The sequence below is a fragment of the Argopecten irradians genome, chromosome 5, assembly GCF_041381155.1.
Source record: "Argopecten irradians isolate NY chromosome 5, Ai_NY, whole genome shotgun sequence".
NCBI classification, from domain to species: Eukaryota; Metazoa; Mollusca; class Bivalvia; order Pectinida; family Pectinidae; genus Argopecten; species Argopecten irradians.
Genome location: NC_091138.1, coordinates 1,163,309 through 1,188,679, shown reverse-complemented (window position 1 = coordinate 1,188,679; position 25,371 = coordinate 1,163,309). Strand labels below are relative to the sequence as shown.

General features: G+C 34.9%; 1 protein-coding gene across 1 annotated transcript in view; it reads right to left on the bottom strand.

Moving 5' to 3' along the window:
• Positions 1-21,580, bottom strand: part of LOC138324189 (coiled-coil domain-containing protein 154-like) — a 32,131-nt gene extending 10,551 nt beyond the window's left edge. Inside the window, exons 1-14 of the mRNA XM_069269270.1 lie at positions 21,452-21,580; positions 17,794-17,801; positions 17,205-17,397; positions 9,664-9,746; positions 9,353-9,448; positions 8,826-9,051; positions 7,706-7,834; positions 7,155-7,279; positions 6,790-6,916; positions 5,629-5,769; positions 4,312-4,329; positions 1,515-1,634; positions 1,200-1,276; positions 850-940 (exon numbers count right to left, since the gene is read on the bottom strand). Coding sequence (XP_069125371.1) covers positions 850-940; positions 1,200-1,276; positions 1,515-1,634; positions 4,312-4,329; positions 5,629-5,769; positions 6,790-6,916; positions 7,155-7,279; positions 7,706-7,834; positions 8,826-9,051; positions 9,353-9,448; positions 9,664-9,746; positions 17,205-17,397; positions 17,794-17,801; positions 21,452-21,580 — 1,563 coding nt within the window. The remainder of the gene's footprint in view (positions 1-849; positions 941-1,199; positions 1,277-1,514; positions 1,635-4,311; positions 4,330-5,628; positions 5,770-6,789; positions 6,917-7,154; positions 7,280-7,705; positions 7,835-8,825; positions 9,052-9,352; positions 9,449-9,663; positions 9,747-17,204; positions 17,398-17,793; positions 17,802-21,451) is intronic.
• Positions 21,581-25,371: the final 3,791 nt, after the last annotated feature.

Genomic DNA, 25,371 nt, shown 5'->3' with positions numbered 1-25,371 from the left:
TTAATGTTACTGGGTCCTCCTGAATCTGGCGGCTTTACAGTGAATAAAAAACAAAATGGTGACAACATCCGACAGCACATACGGTTAATACGTTATGATAGACCCGTTATCATATGTTGGACATAGCTATGATGATGAGACATAGAGACAATATCACAAACAGCCTGAATACATTAGAGTGAATAAATGGTAGACAAATTTCAAAGCTGTTTATTGTACATGGTCATTGACAAAACAAGAAATTCAGGGAACTTTACAACAAGAGATCCCAGAGAGATCTTGGTAGCCACCAAAGGATGATCTATGTCTTACATTGAAAAGAGTGATCTTTTCCTTGCTTTTCAACCATTTCAAACATACTATATATAAATTTGAGACAGATTGCTCAATGTACCATTGTTTAAAACAAATTGTATTCAATCTTTACTGATCTATAGCAAACAAATCTTCTTAAACGACTCAAAACCAGATTTTTTTCACCCTTATATTTTCATTTCGGATACTTTCCCTTTTCAATTTGTTTCCTATCTGTTTTTATCATTTTTACTTTTTTAGTATTTATCCCTAGTTTGAATGATTAGTTCATTCATTTAGATCACTTAAAAGACCAAAACAAACTTATTCAGATTTGAATTAAAATTTTCATTTTTAGATAATTTCCTTTTGGAACAGAACAGACTGTACAATTAATGCACACATGCATGTTTTAGCTGAAATAGATTGTACTGCACAAAATGACATTCATGAATAAAGAAGAAGAAAACAGTTTCCACATAACCATCATAAAGACTATTATATACATCATCTTGTTACAACATTAACCACCTATATGACCAGTGTAATATTTACATTTTCTATGTCGGATATTGTGGCCGCCTTAGGCTCCCTCTTCATCTTCAGCATCTGTACCTCCTGTTTCAGGTTTTCTATTTCTCTGATTCTGTAATGAACAATCAAATTATCATATTAAGATCTTTTTTTCCCAATAAGAGACATTCTTCACTACCAGTTATTCTTCAATTACCGTCATAAATAAATTCAGACATGCATGTCTAAAATAATCTTTTACCCCAATACCTTGATGATGAAATTTATATTATCTTTCAAAAATATATGTAATTCAGAAATTGCAGATATTGGGTTGCTTTTTAGACTTTGATTGATAAGATAATGCCTACATTGAACTATTTAGTAATTACCTGGAGTCAGCCTCAGCAGTCATCCTTGAATTCATTTCGGACTTCATCAGCGTCTGTTTTTCCTGTATGCTATATATCTGAAACGATCCATAGATATACAATTAAACTTAAGTTACTATTTACATTTTGGTATGACATCCTTTTGATAATAGTGTCCATGTTCAGATTAAAAAGTCAAGATTTATTTTGTAACACTACAAAGAAAAGTATTGACTTTCTAAAGTTCTTTCAACATACTATAATTACATGAAGCATCCATAGATTTTTTAAACAAAAATTGTATGGTACTTTATTCTCATAATATGTATAATTTACCTCCTCCGGTAGACGCTGTACCCCAAGGCTCAGCTCCTTGACGGTCTGTTGAGTTTGATCCTGCCAGGCAGAAATAGTATCCACCTTCTCCCTAAGACTCTCTGCCAGATTCTGTGAGGCCTGTAAAGAAAATGGACAAAACAGGTGTTATGTGTAAAATATTTCCATATCTATCAAGATTACAGTAAGTGCTGTAAGCAACACACGTCCCCTGCTGTCAACTACCTTTTCTAATCTATGGCAAGTTATCATTGCTAAGTTGACATTGAAATGACATAAAATTACACTGGATTACGTAGAGTTCAGACTAGACAAGGGCCATATAATAACACCAGATTACATAGAGATCGGACTAGATAAGGGCCATACAATTACACCAGATTATATAGAGATCGGACTAGATAAGGGCCATACAATTAAACAGGATTACATGGAGATCAGACTAGACAAGGGCCATATAATTACACCAGATTACACAGAGATCAGACTAGACACGGGCCATATAATTACACCAGATTACATAGAGATCAAACTAGACAAGGGCCATACAATTACACCAGGTTATATAGAGATCAGAGTAGACAAGGGCCATATAATTACACCAGATTATATAGAGATCGGACTAGACAAGGGCCATATAATTACACCAGATTATATAGAGATCAGACTAGACAAGGGCCATATAATTACACCAGATTATATAGAGATGGTACTAGACAAGGGCCATATAATTACACCAGATTATATAGAGATCAGACTAGACAAGGGCCATATAATTACACCAAATTATATATAGAGGGGACTAGACAAGGGCCATACAATTACACCAGATTATATAGAGATCGGACTAGATAAGGGCCATATAATTACACCAGATTATACAGAGATTATACGGACTAGACAAGGGCCATACAATTACACCAGATTATATAGAGATCGCACTAGACAAGGGCCATACAATTACACCAGATTATATAGAGATCGCACTAGACAAGGGCCATATAATTACACCAGATTATATAGAGATCACACTAGACAAGGGCCATATAATTACACCAGATTACATAGAGATCGGACCAGACAAGGGCCATATAATTACACCAGATTACATAGAGATCGGACTAGACAAGGGCCATATAATTACACCAGATTACATAGAGATCGGACTAGACAAAGGCCAGTTCAACTGTTATACTGTAATACTTTATATAAATGTTATATGTCAGGATAAGAAATCTACCTGGTCATATACAATATCTACCAAAAACAAAGCTTGAAAAATATTTTGTATTACATAATTTTTACTAATTGGCTATAAGTCATGTCAGGCAAACTACAAATTATTTTGCAAAAATGAAAATAAAAGATTAATTCTATTGTTGCATTCAATTCTAACAGCTTAAGTAAAAAGGGCTAATTCTAAAAGTCTAAATTTGGGTAGAAAGAAAATATTTTAGAGACGACATTAAGCAAGTTACAATCAACATGATAGGCTTTTTATAGACAACTTTCACCTTGACCCGCTTTCCATCTTTATGGAGTACATCGATTCATTTTGTCTTTTGTTATAGAATGAGGGAAGGGATGTAACATATAATGAAAGGGATGAACAATGAGGGAAGGGAAGCAACAAAGACTTTATTGTTTTACATATTCAGCAAATTTAAGGCTCATTTAATGACATGCCAGTTTCAGGAGGTGGATGAAAGCCGGAATGCCTTGCCAAATGACTGGACTATCACATAAATAAAGTATTACAGTAACCATATTGACCCTGGGTACAACACAGCAGTGAATAGGTATAACATATAGACCATACAAAAACCTATTCAGTAGCGAGACAATCAGGAAATCTAAAAAAAAAACAAGAGCTGTTGGAGAACAGCAAAGCTCGCCTATTCAGAAGAAGTTGATGTTCAAGTATTTACTATTTAAACATGAAAATATGACAAATTAACAGACTCAAAAAACCCCTAAAGGGCCCCAAATTGGTTGTATTATCACGTTCAGCATCCATACACATTAGGAAAATAAAAATAATTAACATTTATGATGACTTAAGCTTAAACAACTGACGAAATAGAAACTTGCTCAAAAACTTTAACGTGAAATGGGACACTGACGCCGACGCCGGGATGACAACATCAGCTCCCCCTATTCTTCGAATAGGCGAGCCAAAAAGGTCCACAATCACCAACTGGCAAACAGATCACACAAAAACAGACAGACCCAATAAACTTGTGCAAATATTTCAGTAAAGTGCAAACCAAAAATAGAGTTCTATGTGGTGTCACCAGAGAGAACTCAGGGCAGAAAGCTTCATATATATCACATTGGAAACATGCTTTTCATATATTTGTCAGATGTTTCTTCTGACCTTGATAATATGTGATTGGTAATTGGCCTATAAGAGATGTTGGACCAACCAATACATTGCCTGAAGAGAATGGATTTTGTGGTGAACACCATGTCATTAAAATCATTAATGGATTTGAATAGTATATTGATCAATAATTTCATTTCAGCAGTTCCATGTCTTTTGACAGAAATCTTAATTATTATTGCGTATTGGAAAACTTAAACATGGAAACATTGAAGAGAAAAATCCATGATAGCAAACAAAAATGCTAACATAGCGAACAACTTCAAAGCCTTCAAATATAGTTTTTATCAATATTGATTTTTAACAAGACAAAGCAAATCTAGGTCATTTGAACAACATTATCATTAAAATACATATAACACAGAAAATAGATAAAAGCTACACAACAATAAACCATTTACAATATAGATGTACCTCTCGCTGTTCTGCCTCCTGGATTAGCATTGAAACAATATAAAAAGTACTTATTAAACAAAATTGCTATTTATATAACATTTCAGTTGTCTCATCTTTATCATCTCTCTAAATTATTTCATAGCTATTGGATTATTGAATTGTCTCCCCTTTATTACCTCCCTTTACATAAGTCATTAAATCAAGTTTTGTCATCTTATTATTATTATCATTATTTTTTTAATATCTGGTTGTTTTTATTTGTGGTTTCTTTATAACGTCTCCCAATAAGTAAGAAATATAAAATGTACCGATTTGTGACTCTAAAAGCTATTTGTATATTAGAGAAGTAGATAAAACACTACGTAATCAACTAAAACACTACATAATCAGCTATCACAATGGAGTATTGGATGTAATGCACTGTGCTTATTATTTACTACAGAAAAAATACCTCTGGGTCCTGTAAAGGAAAGACAGAAATGTTCAATAGAATTATACTACACACAGAAACAGAATCAAGTTATCAAATAATCTTTCAAAATGGACAGAATGAAAGAAAACACAACATTACTACCCTTCATTGTCCCTAGACAACACAGGTCGACTTAAGTCATCTTGACTTTCACCTCGATACTATTATACCATATTTTACATTATATTCTACACCACTTCCCATGAAGATTTTAATATAATTGAAGAATTCAGAAATGTTTGTTTAGAAATAATCTTAAAAATTCAGAATTTCAAATTAAGAGGTGTAAACAAGAAAGAGACATAGTATGAAAGAGGACATAAAGTAAGAACAACCACTTCTCTCAATTCCTCTTGCTTTCTCATTCAGTGCATGATCTAATATCTTTTAAACATTACAAAGTGTGATCAAGTAAATGTATTAATCACTGAGTGTGTTTGTAGTCAATTTACTTTAACAAACATGTACCTTGAATTTGTACATTAGATATTCTGACAATGATTTTGTGTTTCACCAAAACATTTTGTCTGTCATTAACAGATGATTTAGTAGAGTTTAGCTACTACCTGAAGTCATACAGTAGATATCTACCAAATATCTAAAACAGGATCTACATGAAACCTTAACTCAGATATTATCTCATCATTGTTGTATTTAACAATATACTAAATAACAAAAATTGAAATGTGTTAGTAGCATGAATGAGTATAACGCAATATGATGTTATAATGCAAAGATAATAGTATGATTTCCTAGAAAAAAATTATTAACAGAAATTCTATTAATTTGTCACATTATAATTATAAGCTAATGCAGTCATGAAAATTGGCATCTTTTTTATCTTCTGTATTGCTTTTACTTACAGCAGCCACTTTGGATTCCAATTTTTCTTCCAAATCATTCATTCGATTTTTTGTGAAGTTCATTCGAGCATCCAAATCGGTCAGACTTCTGGTTGATGCCTCTTTCTGTTCTGCTAAAAGTGTCCTCATTTCCCGTCGAAGCTGAAAGTAATTCATATAACTGATTTTCTCATTTCATCCTCGATATAAAACTACCATTGGAGTTATCCCCCCTGTATACATACTTTATGGTGTTGGTTAATCAGAGTTCTTGTGTACATACTTATGTGTTATTTAGAGTTATCTCCCCTGTATACCTACTTTATCGTGTTGGTTAATCAGAGTTATCTCCCCTGTATACATACCTAATCATGTTGGTTATTCAGAGTTATCCCCTTGTATACATACTTTATCATGTTGGTTATACAGAGTTATCCCCCTTGTATACATACTTTATCATGTTGGTTATACAGAGTTATCCCCCTTGTATACATACTTTATCATGTTGGTTATTCAGAGTTATCCCCCTTGTATACATACTTTATCATGTTGGTTATACAGAGTTATCCCCTTGTATACATACTTTATCATGTTGGTTATTCAGAGTTATCCCCCTTGTATACATGCTTTATCATGTTGGTTATACAGAGTTATCCCACTTACATATTTACTTTATCCCTGTTGGTTATCCAGAGTTATCCCCTGTGTATACATACTTTATTTTGTTGTTTATTCAGAGTTATCCCCCTTGTATACATACTTTATCATGTTGGTTATACAGAGTTATCCCACCTACATATTTACTTTATCCTGTTGGTTATCCATAGTTATCCCCCTTGTATACATACTTTGGTTATCCATAGTTATTCCCCTTGTATACATACTTTATCATGTTGGTTATACAGAGTTATCCCACCTACATATTTACTTTATCCCTGTTGGTTATCCAGAGTTATCCCCTGTGTATACATACTTTATTTTGTTGTTTATTCAGAGTTATCCCCCTTGTATACATACTTTATCATGTTGGTTATACAGAGTTATCCCACCTACATATTTACTTTATCCCGTTGGTTATCCAGAGTTATCCCCTGTGTATACATACTTGTTGGTGTTGGTTTTCCAGAGTAACCCCCCCCCCCCCCCTATATACATACTTAGTTATCTCCCTTATATACTTACTTTTTCGTGTTGGTTATTCGTCGATTGATTGATTCCCCCTATTGACTGCTGTAGTGTCGAGGTTGCTATCTGTAATTTTTCGTTGACACTGGCTATTTTATCTGCGGTATCTCTTTCATGAATTTTTCTGTAAGAGTAAGAAACATTCTGATATCAGCGTACATTTCTACATTATAAATCAAACATCAAACTTTTTGTCAGCAATGAACTGATCATAGAAAATAAAGAAAATAAAGTCTCATGATTACTCATTGTACATGTAATGTTCCTAAGAAAGGAAACATAATTCTCTGAGAGGAGACATCTTGTTAATTATCTATAATTTGTATAAATCCACATTGTATAAAGTGCCACAGATATTTTACCTTTGACTTATCTCCGCTGCCATCACCTTCTCAAAAGATTTTTTCGTCTCTAGCACCTGTTTCTCAAGAATGGTAATGGAGTCATCTAACTTTCCTAAAGTGTTTTTCGTCTTTCCTTTTTCAGTCTGAAAGCAAAAGAAGGACTTGTTCTGGTCACACTTGGAGAACCATACTAAATAATACTGTTTATGCTGATATCTTGGTAAAAAGACCTCTTCCTTTTAGAGTGGCTATGAATAAAGTTATTGTCCATAATGATTAAGAATTTACCAATATTAAACAAAGTGTGTCAAACAGAATTACATATTGTGTCATACAACACATTCAAACTGCCTAATGATATACTCAGGGCAATAAGTCTGCATAAACAGGATCTGCAGTATTCTATTACCGTTGGAACCAATATTTCATCCCTTTGGAAGAGGAGATCTGGACCCCTAGGGCAATATTCACAGGAAAAGGAATGCATATCTAGTATGCAGTCTTTAGAAACAGATACAAGTGTTCACTTTTCCTCAAAAATGATCAATTCTCCCAATATTGACACCAACCTTCATGAGTTCTTTGATTTCGACAGCTTGCTCATCCTGGACTTTCTTTAGCGTGGCGAGCCTCTTTTCGAGCTCATCTCGCGTGGCCCTCTCATACTCTCGTCTCGTCGTCTGGTCCTGTTGTAAAACCTGACAAAAACATAATAGCTCACAATGAATTGTTATTGCATTGATTTAAACAACTAAAGCTTATGTAAATGCCTTTAACAAATTAGGATGCTTGAATAGATATACAAGAGGCCCAAGAGAGTTGACCGTCAACTGAGTGCAGCTGATACAGAAAGAGCATTGCAAAGTCAGTTCAAATCTGTAAACATTTATGAATAAAATAAACTTTAAATTTGAACCTTCATATCAGAATTTTGTTTTCTTTTTGATAGGTACTGTATTATGAAATGGTAAAAATTAGAAGAAGAAAATGTTACCTAACCTAATGCTTAAAATTCCAATTAGCTTTGCCAATGTTAAACAAAAAAACCAAAACTAGAAATACACATTTTACCAAAAATATGTTTTCCCTACATAAACTATAATCATATGCTCCAACCCCTCCCCAGGGGGCAACACTGAACCCTGGGGTCATATTATTGACAATTTTTGTAAAGGATCATAAGATCTTTTAATCTGTGAAGAGTATATGTTTATGCCATTTCTGGAATTTTAGAAGATTTTTGAAGCTTAAACGGTTAATATAAAACTAATTTGGCCCCTTTTGGTCCCACCCCTCAGACCACTGGAGTCCGTCAAGAGCCCTGGGTGTCAGTCAAGAACATTTTGTCAATTGGGGTTCAATTGCTATGTCATACTGATTATTCTGACAACATTGATTATTTCTCAAAAATGTGTTTCCCTATATAAACTATAGTAAACTTGACCCCCCCACTGGGACCATATAATTCACAATTTTGTTTGACCTTTGGCCATGGAAGGTTTCTGCAAATTTCAACGAGTTTGGTTAACTGGTTCTGGAGAAGAAGTTGAAAATGTAAATTATATATCGTCGCATGACGGAGAACGGACGACGACAGATAAAAGGTGATTAGAATAGGTCACTATTGACTTTGTCTTTTTGTGAAAACTTTTGCTTTGTTGGAAGGTGTTTACTCTATAGGACACTAACCCGTTCCAGCTGGAGGTACCGATCCTGTACCTCCCCCCGAATCTTTAAATCTTTTTCCATCAATTTCTTATTGAGATCCTCCACAGTATCCGCGACCTTGGTTGTCAAGGCCAGCCGATCAGCTTGTGAGGCATGTTCACGCTCGCGTAGCACCATGTCCATTGAGTGAACAGTCTCTTCTCGTTTACGATTTGCCTCGGATAGTGATTGCTGCAGCTCATTCACTCTGTAGTAAAATAATCAAAACATTCATGTTCAACTTCTGAAATGAAGAGCATCAAATAAATGTTCAGTTTTTAACCCATTTTAAAGCTATATATTATAGTTTTCTATCTAATGTTCTTAACCAAATATCAACAAATCAACTGCCCTGAGTTCAATTGTAATTCATTAAGAAAAAACAGAAAATGATTGTACAAAGCACCAACCGTTCATTTAGGATGAATTGCACCCTCCAAAATCAGACATTTCTGTTGAATGATTGATCTGACACTGTACCCCAGCTGATGTCTATGAATGCCACTTACTTTTGTTGCAAACTTTGTTCCAATGAACGTCTCTCCACCACCTCATTTTCCTGTTTTGTTCGTACATCAACCAAGACATCACGTAATTCTGTCAATCTGCAGAAATGTCAAGTAAGGCAATTTTAGCTGGACTGAATGTAACTCAAATATATACCAAAATGAACGAATCTTATTTTGTGTTTTCTAATATAGGTTGAAATAGCTCATTAGATTTCATTCTTAGGAATAAACAAAAGTAACAAGAAACTTAGTAAGTAAGTTAGGATTCACATTCCATAAACCTTTACAAGTGTTACACTAGTCTTACCTACCTAGTTTCTACCTGTCCCCGCAGGAGATTGGCTTGCTGTTCTGACTGGGATTGGAGTGATGTATGCTTCCTCAGTGCATCCAGCTACAATACAGAGATATTTAGGGAAACATCATTCCATCCTGGTACTTTCACCATTTTTTTGTTTTTGTTTTATTGAGTGGGTCCAACTTTTGTTTGGTTACTAGGAAACATGGTAAATTGTTACTATACCTAATGCTTTCTTTTTGATCATTTCTTTTTTTTTTTTTTTTTTTTTGCTTAAAAACAACAAAAAAGTAAAATCAAAGTAACAAAGGAGAGAATGAATTCATTGGGGATATAACCAAATCATTTGTCAGGTGAGATAACAATTCACAAGGAAGGTAATCAACACATGGGGAGGAAATCGATGCACAAGAGAAGTAATCAATACACAGGGGAGGTAATCAATACACAGGGGAGGGGAGGTAATCAATACACACAGGAGGCAACCAATACCCAGGGGAGGAAATCAATACACACAGGAGGTAATCAGTACACAAGGGAGGTAATCAATACATAGGGGAGGTAATCAATATACAGGGAGGTAATCAATGCACAAGAGAAGTAATCAATACACAGGGGAGGTAATAAATACATAGGGCAGGTAATCAATACACAGGGGAGGTAAACAATACACAGGGGAGGTAATCAATACATAGGGGAGGTAATCAATACACAGAGGAGGTAATCAATACACATAGGAGGTAATCAATACACAAGGGAGGTAATCAATACATAGGGGAGGTAGTCAATATACAGGGAGGTAATCAATACATAGGGGAGGTAATCAATATACAGGGGAGGTAATCAATACATAGGGAAGGTGATCAATAAACAAGGGAGGTAATCAATACACATGGGAGGTAATCAATACATAGGGAAGGTGATCAATAAACAGGGGAAGCAATCAATACACATGGGAGGTAATCAATACACAAGGGAAGTTATCAATACACAGGGGAGGTTATGAATACATAGGGGAGGTAATCAATACACAAGGTAAGCAATCAATACACAAGGGAAAAATCAATACACAAGGAGGTAATCAACACATAGGGGAGGTAATCAATGCCCAGGGGAGGTAATCAATACATAGGGAAAAACAATTTACAACACAGAGAATTATCTATGATATATTTGTAACTATAAATCAAAAAGCTATAAATGAATAAAACAGAAAAAAACAAAGAGCTGAGACAGGTTTTATATGGTTCTGAAGAATAAAAGAGAATTACAATGGACCAATCATTTTAACTATCTCACTATGTCAGAGAGTTTAATATCTTGTGTGTAGGAACTGTGAGGAACCAGGACCATTTAGGAATGGAATATAATATGGTTGTCTGGTCTGCTGTAAATCATAATTATACCAAGAATTAGAATAGACATACTCAGGGAGACTATTTCAGAAATAGGAATAAAGTATAAATACAAACAACTACATGTATGTATATAGGACTATGTAGGGGATATAACCAGTACAACACACAGTTACCTGCTCCTCCTGTTGGCATTGACAAACAGACAGTGTATCAGATAAGGAGGGCAGTTTGTAGGGGAATGCACATTGGTGCATATAGGATTTAGTCAATTATAAAATCTTAATGCAGTACATTATTTCTATTACCAAAAAAAGGTAATACAATGTCATATGTAAATATTTAATGGTCTTTAAAATCACAAAATTCTCGTTTTTTTACTGCAATTATTTGGAATAGGCTAACTAGAAAAAAATACAAAAAATCTTATATCAAGCTTATAGGTAAATAATGACAATTCTAGAAATCTCATTTAAATTTAGAAGCACATAGGTACTAAACTTGGAGTGAAATTAAGCAATAGAAGTTGAAAGATTAATAATAGTCTAAACCACAAAGATATAAATGAAATAGAGTGATTTTATCAACCAATATGTAATATATGTCATTATTGGTATTATTCATTGGGATCGCGTGAGTAACAGGAGAATTCTGTAAACTGTATGTATGTTGAATGTATAATGTTCAAGTGACAACAATAGATTTGTTAATGTCACTAAAATCAATTACCCAAAGTTTATAAATGGGGTTAGTTTTATACCTGGATTACAATGTACATCATATAACATCTCTTAATGAGTAGTTTATAAATGGGGTTAGTTTTTTACCTGGATTACAAAGTACATCATATTACATCTCTTACTGAGTAGTTTATAAATGGGGTTAGTTTTTTACCTGGATTACAATGTACATCATATTACATCTCTTACTGAGTAGTTTATAAATGGGGTTAGTTTTTTACCTGGATTACAATGTACATCATATTACATCTCTTACTGAGTAGTTTATAAATGGGGTTAGTGTTTTACCTGGATTACAATGTACATCATATTACATCTCTTACTGAGTAGTTTATAAATGGGGTTTTTTTTTACCTGGATTACAAAGTACATAATATTACATCTCTAACTGAGTAGTTTATAAATGGGGTTAGTTTTTTTACCTGGATTACAAAGTACATCATATTACATCTCTAACTGAGTAGTTTATAAATGGGGTTAGTTTTTTTTACCTGGATTACAAAGTACATAATATTACATCTCTAACTGAGTAGTTTATAAATGGGGTTAGTTTTTTACCTGGATTACAATGTACATCATATTACATCTCTTACTGAGTAGTTTATAAATGGGGTTAGTTTTTTACCTGGATTACAATGTACATCATATTACATCTCTTACTGAGTAGTTTATAAATGGGGTTAGTTTTTTACCTGGATTACAATGTACATCATATTACATCTCTTACTGAGTAGTTTATAAATGGGGTTAGTTTTTTACCTGGATTACAATGTACATCATATTACATCTCTTACTGAGTAGTTTATAAATGGGGTTAGTTTTTTACCTGGATTACAATGTACATCATATTACATCTCTAACTGAGTAGTTTATAAATGGGGTTAGTTTTTTACCTGGATTACAATGTACATCATATTACATCTCTAACTGAGTAGTTTATAAATGGGGTTAGTTTTTTACCTGGATTACAATGTACATCATATTACATCTCTTACTGAGTAGTTTATAAATGGGGTTAGTTTTTTACCTGGATTACAATGTACATCATATTACATCTCTAACTGAGTAGTTTATAAATGGGGTTAGTTTTTTTACCTGGATTACAATGTACATCATATTACATCTCTTACTGAGTAGTTTATAAATGGGGTTAGTTTTTTACCTGGATTACAATGTACATCATATTACATCTCTAACTGAGTAGTTTATAAATGGGGGTTAGTTTTTTACCTGGATTACAATGTATATCATATTACATCTCTTACTGAGTAGTTTATAAATGGGGTTAGTTTTTTACCTGGATTACAATGTACATCATATTACATCTCTTACTGAGTAGTTTATAAATGGGGTTAGTTTTTTTACCTGGATTACAATGTACATCATATTACATCTCTTACTGAGTAGTTTATAAATGGGGTTAGTTTTTTTACCTGGATTACAAAGTACATCATATTACATCTCTACTGAGTAGTTTATAAATGGGTTGTTTTTTACCTGGATTACAATGTACATCATATTACATCTCTTACTGAGTAGTTTATAAATGGGGTTAGTTTTTTACCTGGATTACAATGTACATCATATTACATCTCTTACTGAGTAGTTTATAAATGGGGTTAGTTTTTTACCTGGATTACAATGTACATCATATTACATCTCTTACTGAGTAGTTTATAAATGGGGTTAGTTTTTTACCTGGATTACAATGTACATCATATTACATCTCTAACTGAGTAGTTTATAAATGTGGTTAGTTTTTTACCTGGATTACAATGTACATCATATTACATCTCTTACTGAGTAGTTTATAAATGGGGTTAGTTTTTTACCTGGATTACAATGTACATCATATTACATCTCTTACTGAGTAGTTTATAAATGGGGTTAGTTTTTTACCTGGATTACAATGTACATCATATTACATCTCTTACTGAGTAGTTTATAAATGGGGTTAGTTTTTTACCTGGATTACAATGTACATCATATTACATCTCTTACTGAGTAGTTTATAAATGGGGTTAGTTTTTTACCTGGATTACAATGTACATCATATTACATCTCTTACTGAGTAGTTTATAAATGGGGTTAGTTTTTTACCTGGATTACAATGTACATCATATTACATCTCTTACTGAGTAGTTTATAAATGGGGTTAGTTTTTTACCTGGATTACAATGTACATCATATTACATCTCTTACTGAGTAGTTTATAAATGGGGTTAGTTTTTTACCTGGATTACAATGTACATCATATTACATCTCTTACTGAGTAGTTTATAAATGGGGTTAGTTTTTTACCTGGATTACAAAGTACATCATATTACATCTCTTACTGAGTAGTTTATAAATGGGGTTAGTTGGTTAACGATTACAATGTACATAATATTTACATCTCTAACTTCTATAGTTTATAAATGGGGTTAGTTTTTTACCTGGATTACAATGTACATCATATTACATCTCTTACTGAGTAGTTTATAAATGGGGTTAGTTTTTTACCTGGATTACAAAGTACATCATATTACATCTCTTACTGAGTAGTTTATAAATGGGGTTAGTTTTTTACCTGGATTACAATGTACATCATATTACATCTCTTACTGAGTAGTTTATAAATGGGGTTAGTTTTTTACCTGGATTACAATGTACATCATATTACATCTCTTACTGAGTAGTTTATAAATGGGGTTAGTTTTTTACCTGGATTACAATGTACATCATATTACATCTCTTACTGAGTAGTTTATAAATGGGGTTAGTTTTTTACCTGGATTACAATGTACATCATATTACATCTCTTACTGAGTAGTTTATAAATGGGGTTAGTTTTTTACCTGGATTACAATGTACATCATATTACATCTCTTACTGAGTAGTTTATAAATGGGGTTAGTTTTTTACCTGGATTACAATGTACATCATATTACATCTCTTACTGAGTAGTTTATAAATGGGGTTAGTTTTTTACCTGGATTACAATGTACATCATATTACATCTCTTACTGAGTAGTTTATAAATGGGGTTAGTTTTTTACCTGGATTACAATGTACATCATATTACATCTCTTACTGAGTAGTTTATAAATGGGGTTAGTTTTTTACCTGGATTACAATGTACATCATATTACATCTCTTACTGAGTAGTTTATAAATGGGGTTAGTTTTTTACCTGGATTACAATGTACATCATATTACATCTCTTACTGAGTAGTTTATAAATGGGGTTAGTTTTTTACCTGGATTACAATGTACATCATATTACATCTCTTACTGAGTAGTTTATAAAATGGGGTTAGTTTTTTACCTGGATTACAATGTACATCATATTACATCTCTTACTGAGTAGTTTATAAATGGGGTTAGTTTTTTACCTGGATTACAAAGTACATCATATTACATCTCTAACTGAGTAGTTTATAAATGGGGTTAGTTTTTTTACCTGGATTACAATGTACATCATATTACATCTCTTACTGAGTAGTTTATAAATGGGGTTAGTTTTTTACCTGGATTACAATGTACATCATATTACATCTCTTACTGAGTAGTTTATAAATGGGGTTAGTTTTTTACCTGGATTACAATGTACATCATATTTAATCTCTTACTAAGTAGTTTATATAAATGGGGTTAGTTTTTTACCTGGATTACAATGTACATCATATTACATCTCTTAACTGAGTAGTTTATAAATGGGGTTAGTTTTACCTGGATTACAATGTACATCATATTACATCTCTAACTGAGTAGTTTATAAATGGGGTTAGTTTTTTTTACCTGGATTACAATGTACATCATATTACATCTCTAACTGAGTAGTTTATAAATGGGGTTAGTTTTTTACCTGGATTACAATGTACATCATATTACATCTCTTACTGAGTAGTTTATAAATGGGGTTAGTTTTTTACCTGGATTACAATGTACATCATATTACATCTCTTACTGAGTAGTTTATAAATGGGGTTAGTTTTTTACCTGGATTACAATGTACATCATATTACATCTCTTACTGAGTAGTTTATAAATGGGGTTAGTTTTTTTACCTGGATTACAATGTACATCATATTACATCTCTTACTGAGTAGTTTATAAATGGGGTTAGTTTTTTACCTGGATTACAAAGTACATCATATTACATCTCTTACTGAGTAGTTTATAAATGGGGTTAGTTTTTTACCTGGATTACAATGTACATCATATTACATCTCTTACTGAGTAGTTTATAAATGGGGTTAGTTTTTTACCTGGATTACAATGTACATCATATTACATCTCTTACTGAGTAGTTTATAAATGGGGTTAGTTTTTTACCTGGATTACAATGTACATCATATTACATCTCTTACTGAGTAGTTTATAAATGGGGTTAGTTTTTTACCTGGATTACAATGTACATCATATTACATCTCTTACTGAGTAGTTTATAAATGGGGTTAGTTTTTTTACCTGGATTACAATGTACATCATATTACATCTCTTACTGAGTAGTTTATAAATGGGGTTAGTTTTTTACCTGGATTACAATGTACATCATATTACATCTCTTACTGAGTAGTTTATAAATGGGGTTAGTTTTTTACCTGGATTACAATGTACGATCATCATATTACATCTCTTACTGAGTAGTTTATAAATGGGGTTAGTTTTTTACCTGGATTACAATGTACATCATATTACATCTTTTACTGAGTAGTTTATAAATGGGGTTAGTTTTTTACCTGGATTACAATGTACATCATATTACATCTCTTACTGAGTAGTTTATAAATGGGTTAGTTTTTACCTGGATTACAATGTACATCATATTACATCTCTTACTGAGTAGTTTATAAATGGGTTAGTTTTTTACCTGGATTACAATGTACATCATATTACATCTCTTACTGAGTAGTTTATAAATGGGGTTAGTTTTTTACCTGGATTACAATGTACATCATATTACATCTCTTACTGAGTAGTTTATAAATGGGGTTAGTTTTTACCTGGATTACAAAGTACATCATATTACATCTCTTACTGAGTAGTTATAAATGGGGTTAGTTTTTACCTGGATTACATTACATCATGATTACATTCTTACTGAGTAGTTTATAAATGGGGTTAGTTTTTTACCTGGATTACAAAGTACATCATATTACATCTCTTACTGAGTAGTTTATAAATGGGGTTAGTTTTTTACCTGGATTACAATGTACATCATATTACATCTCTAACTGAGTAGTTTATAAATGGGGTTAGTTTTTTACCTGGATTACAATGTACATCATATTACATCTCTTACTGAGTAGTTTATAAATGGGGTTAGTTTTTTACCTGGATTACAATGTACATCATATTACATCTCTTACTGAGTAGTTTATAAATGGGGTTAGTTTTTTATCTGGATTACAATCTCTTACTGAGTAGTTTATAAATGGTTTTTTTTTATCTGTATAACATCCTACTATCCATACCTGTGCTCTGTTTTCATCCTCCAACTTCTTGGATTTGTTCTTTAGATCTCCTGACACTGCAGAAAAGTCTGAGGCTTGAGAATCCACTCGAAGTTTTAAGGTGCGAAGGTCATCAGCTAGTTGAAAGGCAACTCTTTCTAACTGAGACTTTGCTTTCATTACCTCATCAAGATCAACACGCATTTCTGAAACCCTGAAATGTATAAGCATTAAACAATCAAAATTCTATCCGAGGAGGGAACGATAAGTTATAAGATATGACAACGTTTATCTAGGTGGAAAGTTGGGAAGAAGATTTTTCAACTTTTTAAATGATTAAGATCAAAATGGAAAATTTGTGGGAAAACATAATAGACAAAATAAATTGAAACTTTTCAAAGAAATGTTTCCGAAACTTAAACATTTCCCAAATCACGTTGGACAGACTGTCCAACTCTTGTTAAAAACTCATTCATAATGTGTAGAATGTGTACCTCACTTTTATCTTTATCTCTATAGAGAATTGACAGATAAATTGATAATTGATTAATGAATTCCTTGACTTACTTTGATGCCTGGAGATAATTGATTAATGAATTCCTTGACTTACTTTGATGCCTGGAGATAATTGTTTAATTCCTTGACTTACTTTGATGCCTGGAGATAATTGTTTAATTCCTTGACTTACTTTGATGCCTGGAGATAATTGATTAATGAATTCCTTGACTTACTTTGATGCCTGGAGATAATTGATTAATGAATTCCTTGACTTACTTTGATGCCTGGAGATAATTGATTAATGAATTCCTTGACTTACTTTGATGCCTGGAGATAATTGATTAATGAATTCCTTGACTTACTTTGATGCCTGGAGATAATTGATTAATGAATTCCTTGACTTACTTTGATGCCTGGAGATAATTGTTTAATGAATTCCTTGACTTACTTTGATGCCTGGAGATAATTGTTGCCTTGACTTACTTTGATGCCTGGAGATAATTGTTTAATTCCTTGACTTACTTTGATGCCTGGAGATAATTGTTTAATTCCTTGACTTACTTTGATGCCTGGAGATAATTGTTTAATTCCTTGACTTACTTTGATGCCTGGAGATAATTGTTTAATTCCTTGACTTACTTTGATGCCTGGAGATAATTGTTTAATTCCTTGACTTACTTTGATGCCTGGAGATAATTGTTTAATTCCTTGACTTACTTTGATGCCTGGAGATAATTGTTTAACTCCTTGACTTACTTTGATGCCTGGAGATAATTGTTTAATTCCTTGACTTACTTTGATGCCTGGAGATAATTGTTTAATTCCTTGACTTACTTTGATGCCTGGAGATAATTGATTAATGAATTCCTTGACTTACTTTGATGCCTGGAGATAATTGATTAATGAATTCCTTGACTTACTTTGATGCCTGGAGATAATTGATTAATGAATTCCTTGACTTACTTTGATGCCTGGAGATAATTGATTAATGAATTCCTTGACTTACTTTGATGCCTGGAGATAATTGATTAATGAATTCCTTGACTTACTTTGATGCCTGGAGATAATTGATTAATGAATTCCTTGACTTACTTTGATGCCTGGAGATAATTGTTTAATTCCTTGACTTACTTTGATGCCTGGAGATAATTGTTTAATTCCTTGACTTACTTTGATGCCTGGAGATAATTGTTTAATTCCTTGACTTATCTTTGATGCCTGGAGATAATTGTTTAATTCCTTGACTTACTTTGATGCCTGGAGATAATTGTTTAACTCCTTGACTTACTTTGATGCCTGGAGATAATTGTTTAATTCCTTGACTTACTTTGATGCCTGGAGATAATTGTTTAACAAATTCCTTGACTTACTTTGATGCCTGGAGATAATTGTTTAATTCCTTGACTTACTTTGATGCCTGGAGATAATTGTTTAATTCCTTGACTTACTTTGATGCCTGGAGATAATTGTTTAATTCCTTGACTTACTTTGATGCCTGGAGATAATTGTTTAACTTCCTTGACTTACTTTGATGCCTGGAGATAATTGTTTAATCCTTGACTTACTTTGATGCCTGGAGATAATTGTTTAACTCCTTGACTTACTTTGATGCCTGGAGATAATTGTTTAACTCCTTGACTTACTTTGATGCCTGGAGATAATTGTTTAATTCCTTGACTTACTTTGATGCCTGGAGATAATTGTTTAATGAATTCCTTGACTTACTTTGATGCCTGGAGATAATTGTTTAACTCCTTGACTTACTTTGATGCCTGGAGATAATTGTTTAATTCCTTGACTTACTTTGATGCCTGGAGATAATTGTTTATAAAATTCCTTGACTTACTTTGATGCCTGGAGATAATTGTTTAATTCCTTGACTTACTTTGATGCCTGGAGATAATTGTTTAATTCCTTGACTTACTTTGATGCCTGGAGATAATTGATTAATGAATTCCTTGACTTACTTTGATGCCTGGAGATAATTGTTTAATTCCTTGACTTACTTTGATGCCTGGAGATAATTGTTTAATGAATTCCTTGACTTACTTTGATGCCTGGAGATAATTGTTTAATTCCTTGACTTACTTTGATGCCTGGAGATAATTGTTTAATTCCTTGACTTACTTTGATGCCTGGAGATAATTGTTTAATTCCTTGACTTACTTTGATGCCTGGAGATAATTGTTTAATTCCTTGACTTACTTTGATGCCTGGAGATAATTGTTTAATTCCTTGACTTACTTTGATGCCTGGAGATAATTGTTTAACTCCTTGACTTACTTTGATGCCTGGAGATAATTGTTTAATTCCTTGACTTACTTTGATGCCTGGAGATAATTGTTTAATTCCTTGACTTACTTTGATGCCTGGAGATAATTGTTTAACTCCTTGACTTACTTTGATGCCTGGAGATAATTGTTAAATGAATTCCTTGACTTACTTTGATGCCTGGAGATAATTGTTTAATTCCTTGACTTACTTTGATGCCTGGAGATAATTGTTTAATTCCTTGACTTACTTTGATGCCTGGAGATAATTGTTTAACTCCTTGACTTACTTTGATGCCTGGAGATAATTGTTTAATTGTTTAATGAATTCCTTGACTTACTTTGATGCCTGGAGATAATTGTTTAATTCCTTGACTTACTTTGATGCCTGGAGATAATTGTTTAATTCCTTGACTTACTTTGATGCCTGGAGATAATTGTTTAATTCCTTGACTTACTTTGATGCCTGGAGATAATTGTTTAATTCCTTGACTTACTTTGATGCCTGGAGATAATTGTTTAATTCCTTGACTTACTTTGATGCCTGGAGATAATTGTTTAATCTTGACTTACTTTGATGCCTGGAGATAATTGTTTAATTCCTTGACTTACTTTGATGCCTGGAGATAATTGTTTAATTCCTTGACTTACTTTGATGCCTGGAGATAATTGTTTAATTCCTTGACTTACTTTGATGCCTGGAGATAATTGTTAAATGAATTCCTTGACTTACTTTGATGCCTGGAGATAATTGTTTAATTCCTTGACTTACTTTGATGCCTGGAGATAATTGTTTAATTCCTTGACTTACTTTGATGCCTGGAGATAATTGTTTAATTCCTTGACTTACTTTGATGCCTGGAGATAATTGTTTAATTCCTTGACTTACTTTGATGCCTGGAGATAATTGTTTAATTCCTTGACTTACTTTGATGCCTGGAGATAATTGTTTAATTCCTTGACTTACTTTGATGCCTGGAGATAATTGTTTAATTCCTTGACTTACTTTGATTGAGAGCCTGGAGATAATTGTTTAACTCCTTGACTTACTTTGATGCCTGGAGATAATTGTTTAATTCCTTGACTTACTTTGATGCCTGGAGATAATTGTTTAAATTCCTTGACTTACTTTGATGCCTGGAGATAATTGTTTAATTCCTTGACTTACTTTGATGCCTGGAGATTAATTGTTTAATTCCTTGACTTACCATTGATGATGAGATAATTAGTTTAATTCCTTGAATCTACTTTGATGCCTGGACCTTGATTAAACTTTGACTTCAATTGAATGCCCTTGATGCCTGGAGATTAATTGGTTTAATTCATTGACTTACTTTGATGCGGGAAGATTGATTAACCAAATTTCCTTGACTTTACTTTGGATGCCTGAGATAATTGTTTTTACCTGGGGGCTTGGGGGGGGGGGATAATTGACTTAACAACCAACCAGGATTTGGGGGGCCTGGGGGATAAACCATCAACCAGAATTCCTTGACTTACTTTGATGCCTGGGATAATTGGGGGAACCTTGATTACCAGATCCAGGACTGAACCTGGAGATTGGGGGATAGTTTTGTAAACAACCATCCAGGATCTGGGACTGGGGATAATTCCAGGGGGAACAACCATCCAGGATTACTGGGCTGGGGATGGGGTAAGTATGGAAACTTTCCATCCCAGATGGGATTGGTTGGCTGGAACCTGAACCTGGAGGAATACTTCATCCAGATGGGACTTGGCTGGCCTGAACTTTGAACTGGGGTTGTCAGGACTCCTAAACAACCAATGGGGGGGGGGGGCTTGGTTGGCCTGGAGTTACCTGAACCTGGGGATATATAAACAACCAGGATCTTGGGCATCTGGACTGAACCTTTATCACATGAAGCTATATAAAACAACCAGATGGGATCTTACTTGGACTTGGCCTGGGAACCTGGATCACAAAAATAGACTTAATAAACAACCATGACCAGGGACTTGGTTGGCTGACCTGGACCTTTGAATTCACCTTGAAAACAAACCAACCTGGTTGTTTAACTGACTTACCTGATCTGTAGTATCACAAACTTGTAAACCACCCTAGATGGGAGATGGTTGACCTGGCCTGAACTGACCTGGATCTAATCAACCAGATCTTGGTTGGCCTGAACCTGGAACCTGGATATCACAGACTTATAAACAACCAGATGGGACTTGGTTGGTCCTGAACCTGAACCCTTTGATCACCTGAATAATAAAACATTTGTTTTAATTCCTTGAGTGGCTGGAACTGGGATATCTTTGTAAAAACAACCAGATGGACTTGGTTGGCCTGAACCTGAACCTGGAGTATCACACAGACTATATAAACAACCAGATGGAACTTGCTTGGCCTGAACCTGAACCCAGGCAGGGCCTGGAGTATCACACAGACTATATAAACAACCAGATGGGACTTGGTTGGCCTGAACCTGAACCTGGAGTATCACACAGACTTTATAAACAAACCAGATGGGACTTGGTTGGCCTGAACCTGAACCTGGAGTATTATCAGACTATATAAACAACAGATGGGGGACTTGTTTGGCCTGAACCTGAACCTGGAGTATTACAGACTATATAAACAACCAGATGGGGACTTGGGTTGGCTGAACCTGAACCTGGAGTATCACAGACTATATCTGGGTCTTTGGTTGGTCTGAACAACCAGATGGGACTTGGTTGGCCTGAACCTGAACCTGGAGTATCACATCAGACTATATATAACAACCAGATGGGTCTTGGTTGGCCTGAACCTGAACCTGGGAGTATCACAGACTATATAAACAACCAGATGGGACTTGGTTGGCCTGAACTGAACCTGAAACCTGGAGTATCACATAGACTATATAAACAACCAGATGGGACTTGGTTGGCCTGAACCTGAACCTGGAGTATCACATAGACTATATAAACAACCAGATGGGACTTGGTTGGCCTGAACCTGAACCTGGAGTATCACATAGACTATATAAAACAACCAGATGGGACTTGGTTGGCCTGAACCTGAACCTGGAGTATCACATTTGGTTGGGTTCACAGACTATATAAACAACCAGATGGGACTTGGTTGGCTGAACCTGAACCTGAGTACCTGGAGTATCACAACCTGACTATATAAACAACCAGATGGGACTTGGTTTGGCCTGAACCTGAACCTGGAGTATCACAGACTATATAAACAACCAGATGGGACTTGTTTGTTCTGAACCTGAACCTGGAGTATCACACAGACTATATAAACAACCAGATGGGACTTGGTTGGCCTGAACCTGGAGTATCACAACGGACTATATAAACAACCAGATGGGACTTGGTTGGCCTGAACCTGAACCTGGGGTATCACAGACTATATAAACAACCAAATGGGACTTGGTTGGCCTGAACCTGACCTGGAGTATCACACAGACTATATAAACAACCAGATGGGACTTGGTTGGCCTGAACCTGAACCTGGAGTATCACACAGACTATATAAACAACCAGATGGGACTTGGTTGGCCTGAACCTGAACCTGGAGTATCACAGACTATATAAACAACCAGATGGGACTTGGTTGGCCTGAACCTGAACCTGGAGTATCACATAGACTATATAAACAACCAGATGGGACTTGGTTGGCCTGAACCTGAACCTGGAGTATCACATAGACTATATAAACAACCAGATGGGACTTGGTTGGCCTGAACCTGAACCTGGAGTATCACAGACTATATAAACAACCAGATGGGACTTGGTTGGCCTGAACCTGAACCTGGAGTATCACACAGACAATATATAAACAAACCAGATGGGGACTTGGTTGGCCTGAACCTGAACCTGAAGTATCACACAGACTATATAAACAACCAGATGGGACTTGGTTGGCCTGGACCTGAACCTGGAGTATCACACAGACTATATAAACAACCAGATGGGACTTGGTTGGCCTGAACCTGAACCTGGAGTATCACACAGACTATATAAACAACCAGATGGGACTTGGTTGGCCTGAACCTGAACCTGGAGTATCACATAGACTATATAAACAACCAGATGGGACTTGGTTGGCCTGAACCTGAACCTGGGGTATCACAGACTATATAAACAACCAGATGGGACTTGGTTGGCCTGAACCTGAACCTGGAGTATCACTACTTTATAAACAACCAGACTTGTTGGCTGATGAACCTGGAATACATTATAAACCAACCAGATGGGACTTGGTTGGTCTGCTGAACCTGAACCTGGAGTATCACACAGACTATATAAACAACCAGATGGGACTTGGTTGGTCTGAACCTGAACCTGGGGTATCACACAGGACTATATAAACAACCAGATGGGACTTGGTTGGCCTGAACCTGAACCTGGAGTATCACATAGACTATATAAACAACCAGATGGGACTTGGTTGGCCTGAACCTGAACCTGGAGTATCACATAGACTATATAAACAACCAGATGGGACTTGGTTTAACCTGAACTGGAGTTACCTGAACCTGGAGTATTGGCCTGACCTGGGTATCACAAGACTATATAAACAACCAGATGGGACTTGGTTGGCTGAACCTGAACCTGGAGTATCACAGACTATATAAACAACCAGATGGGACTTGGTTGGCCTGAACCTGAACCTGGAGTATCACAGACTATATATAAACAACCAGATGGGACTTGGTTGGCCTGAACCTGAACCTGGAGTATCACAGACTATATAAACAACCAGATGGGACTTGGTTGGCCTGAACCTGAACCTGGAGTATCACACAGACTATATAAACAACCAGATGGGACTTGGTTGGCCTGGAACCTGAACCTGGAGTATCACAGGACTATATAAACAACCAGATGGGACTTGGTTGAACCTGAGTATCACCTGAACCTGGAGTATCACAGACTATATAAACAACCAGATGGGACTTGGTTGGCCTGAACCTGAAACCTGGAGTATCACACAGACTATATAAACAACCAGATGGGACTTGGTTGGCCTGAACCTGAACCTGGAGTATCACAGACTATATAAAACAACCAGATGGGACTTGGTTGGCCTGAACCTGAACCTGGAGTATCACAGACTATATAAACAACCAGATGGGACTTGGTTGGCCTGAACCTGAACCTGGAGTATCACACAGACTATATAAACAACCAGATGGGACTTGGTTGGCCTGAACCTGAACCTGGAGTATCACAGACTATATAAACAACCAGATGGGACTTGGTTGGCCTGAACCTGAACCTGGAGTATCACATAGACTATATAAACAACCAGATGGGACTTGGTTGGCCTGAACCTGAACCTGGGGTATCACACAGACTATATAAACAACCAGATGGGACTTGGTTGGCCTGAACCTGAACCTGGGGTATCACAGACTATATAAACAACCAGATGGGACTTGGTTGGCCTGAACCTG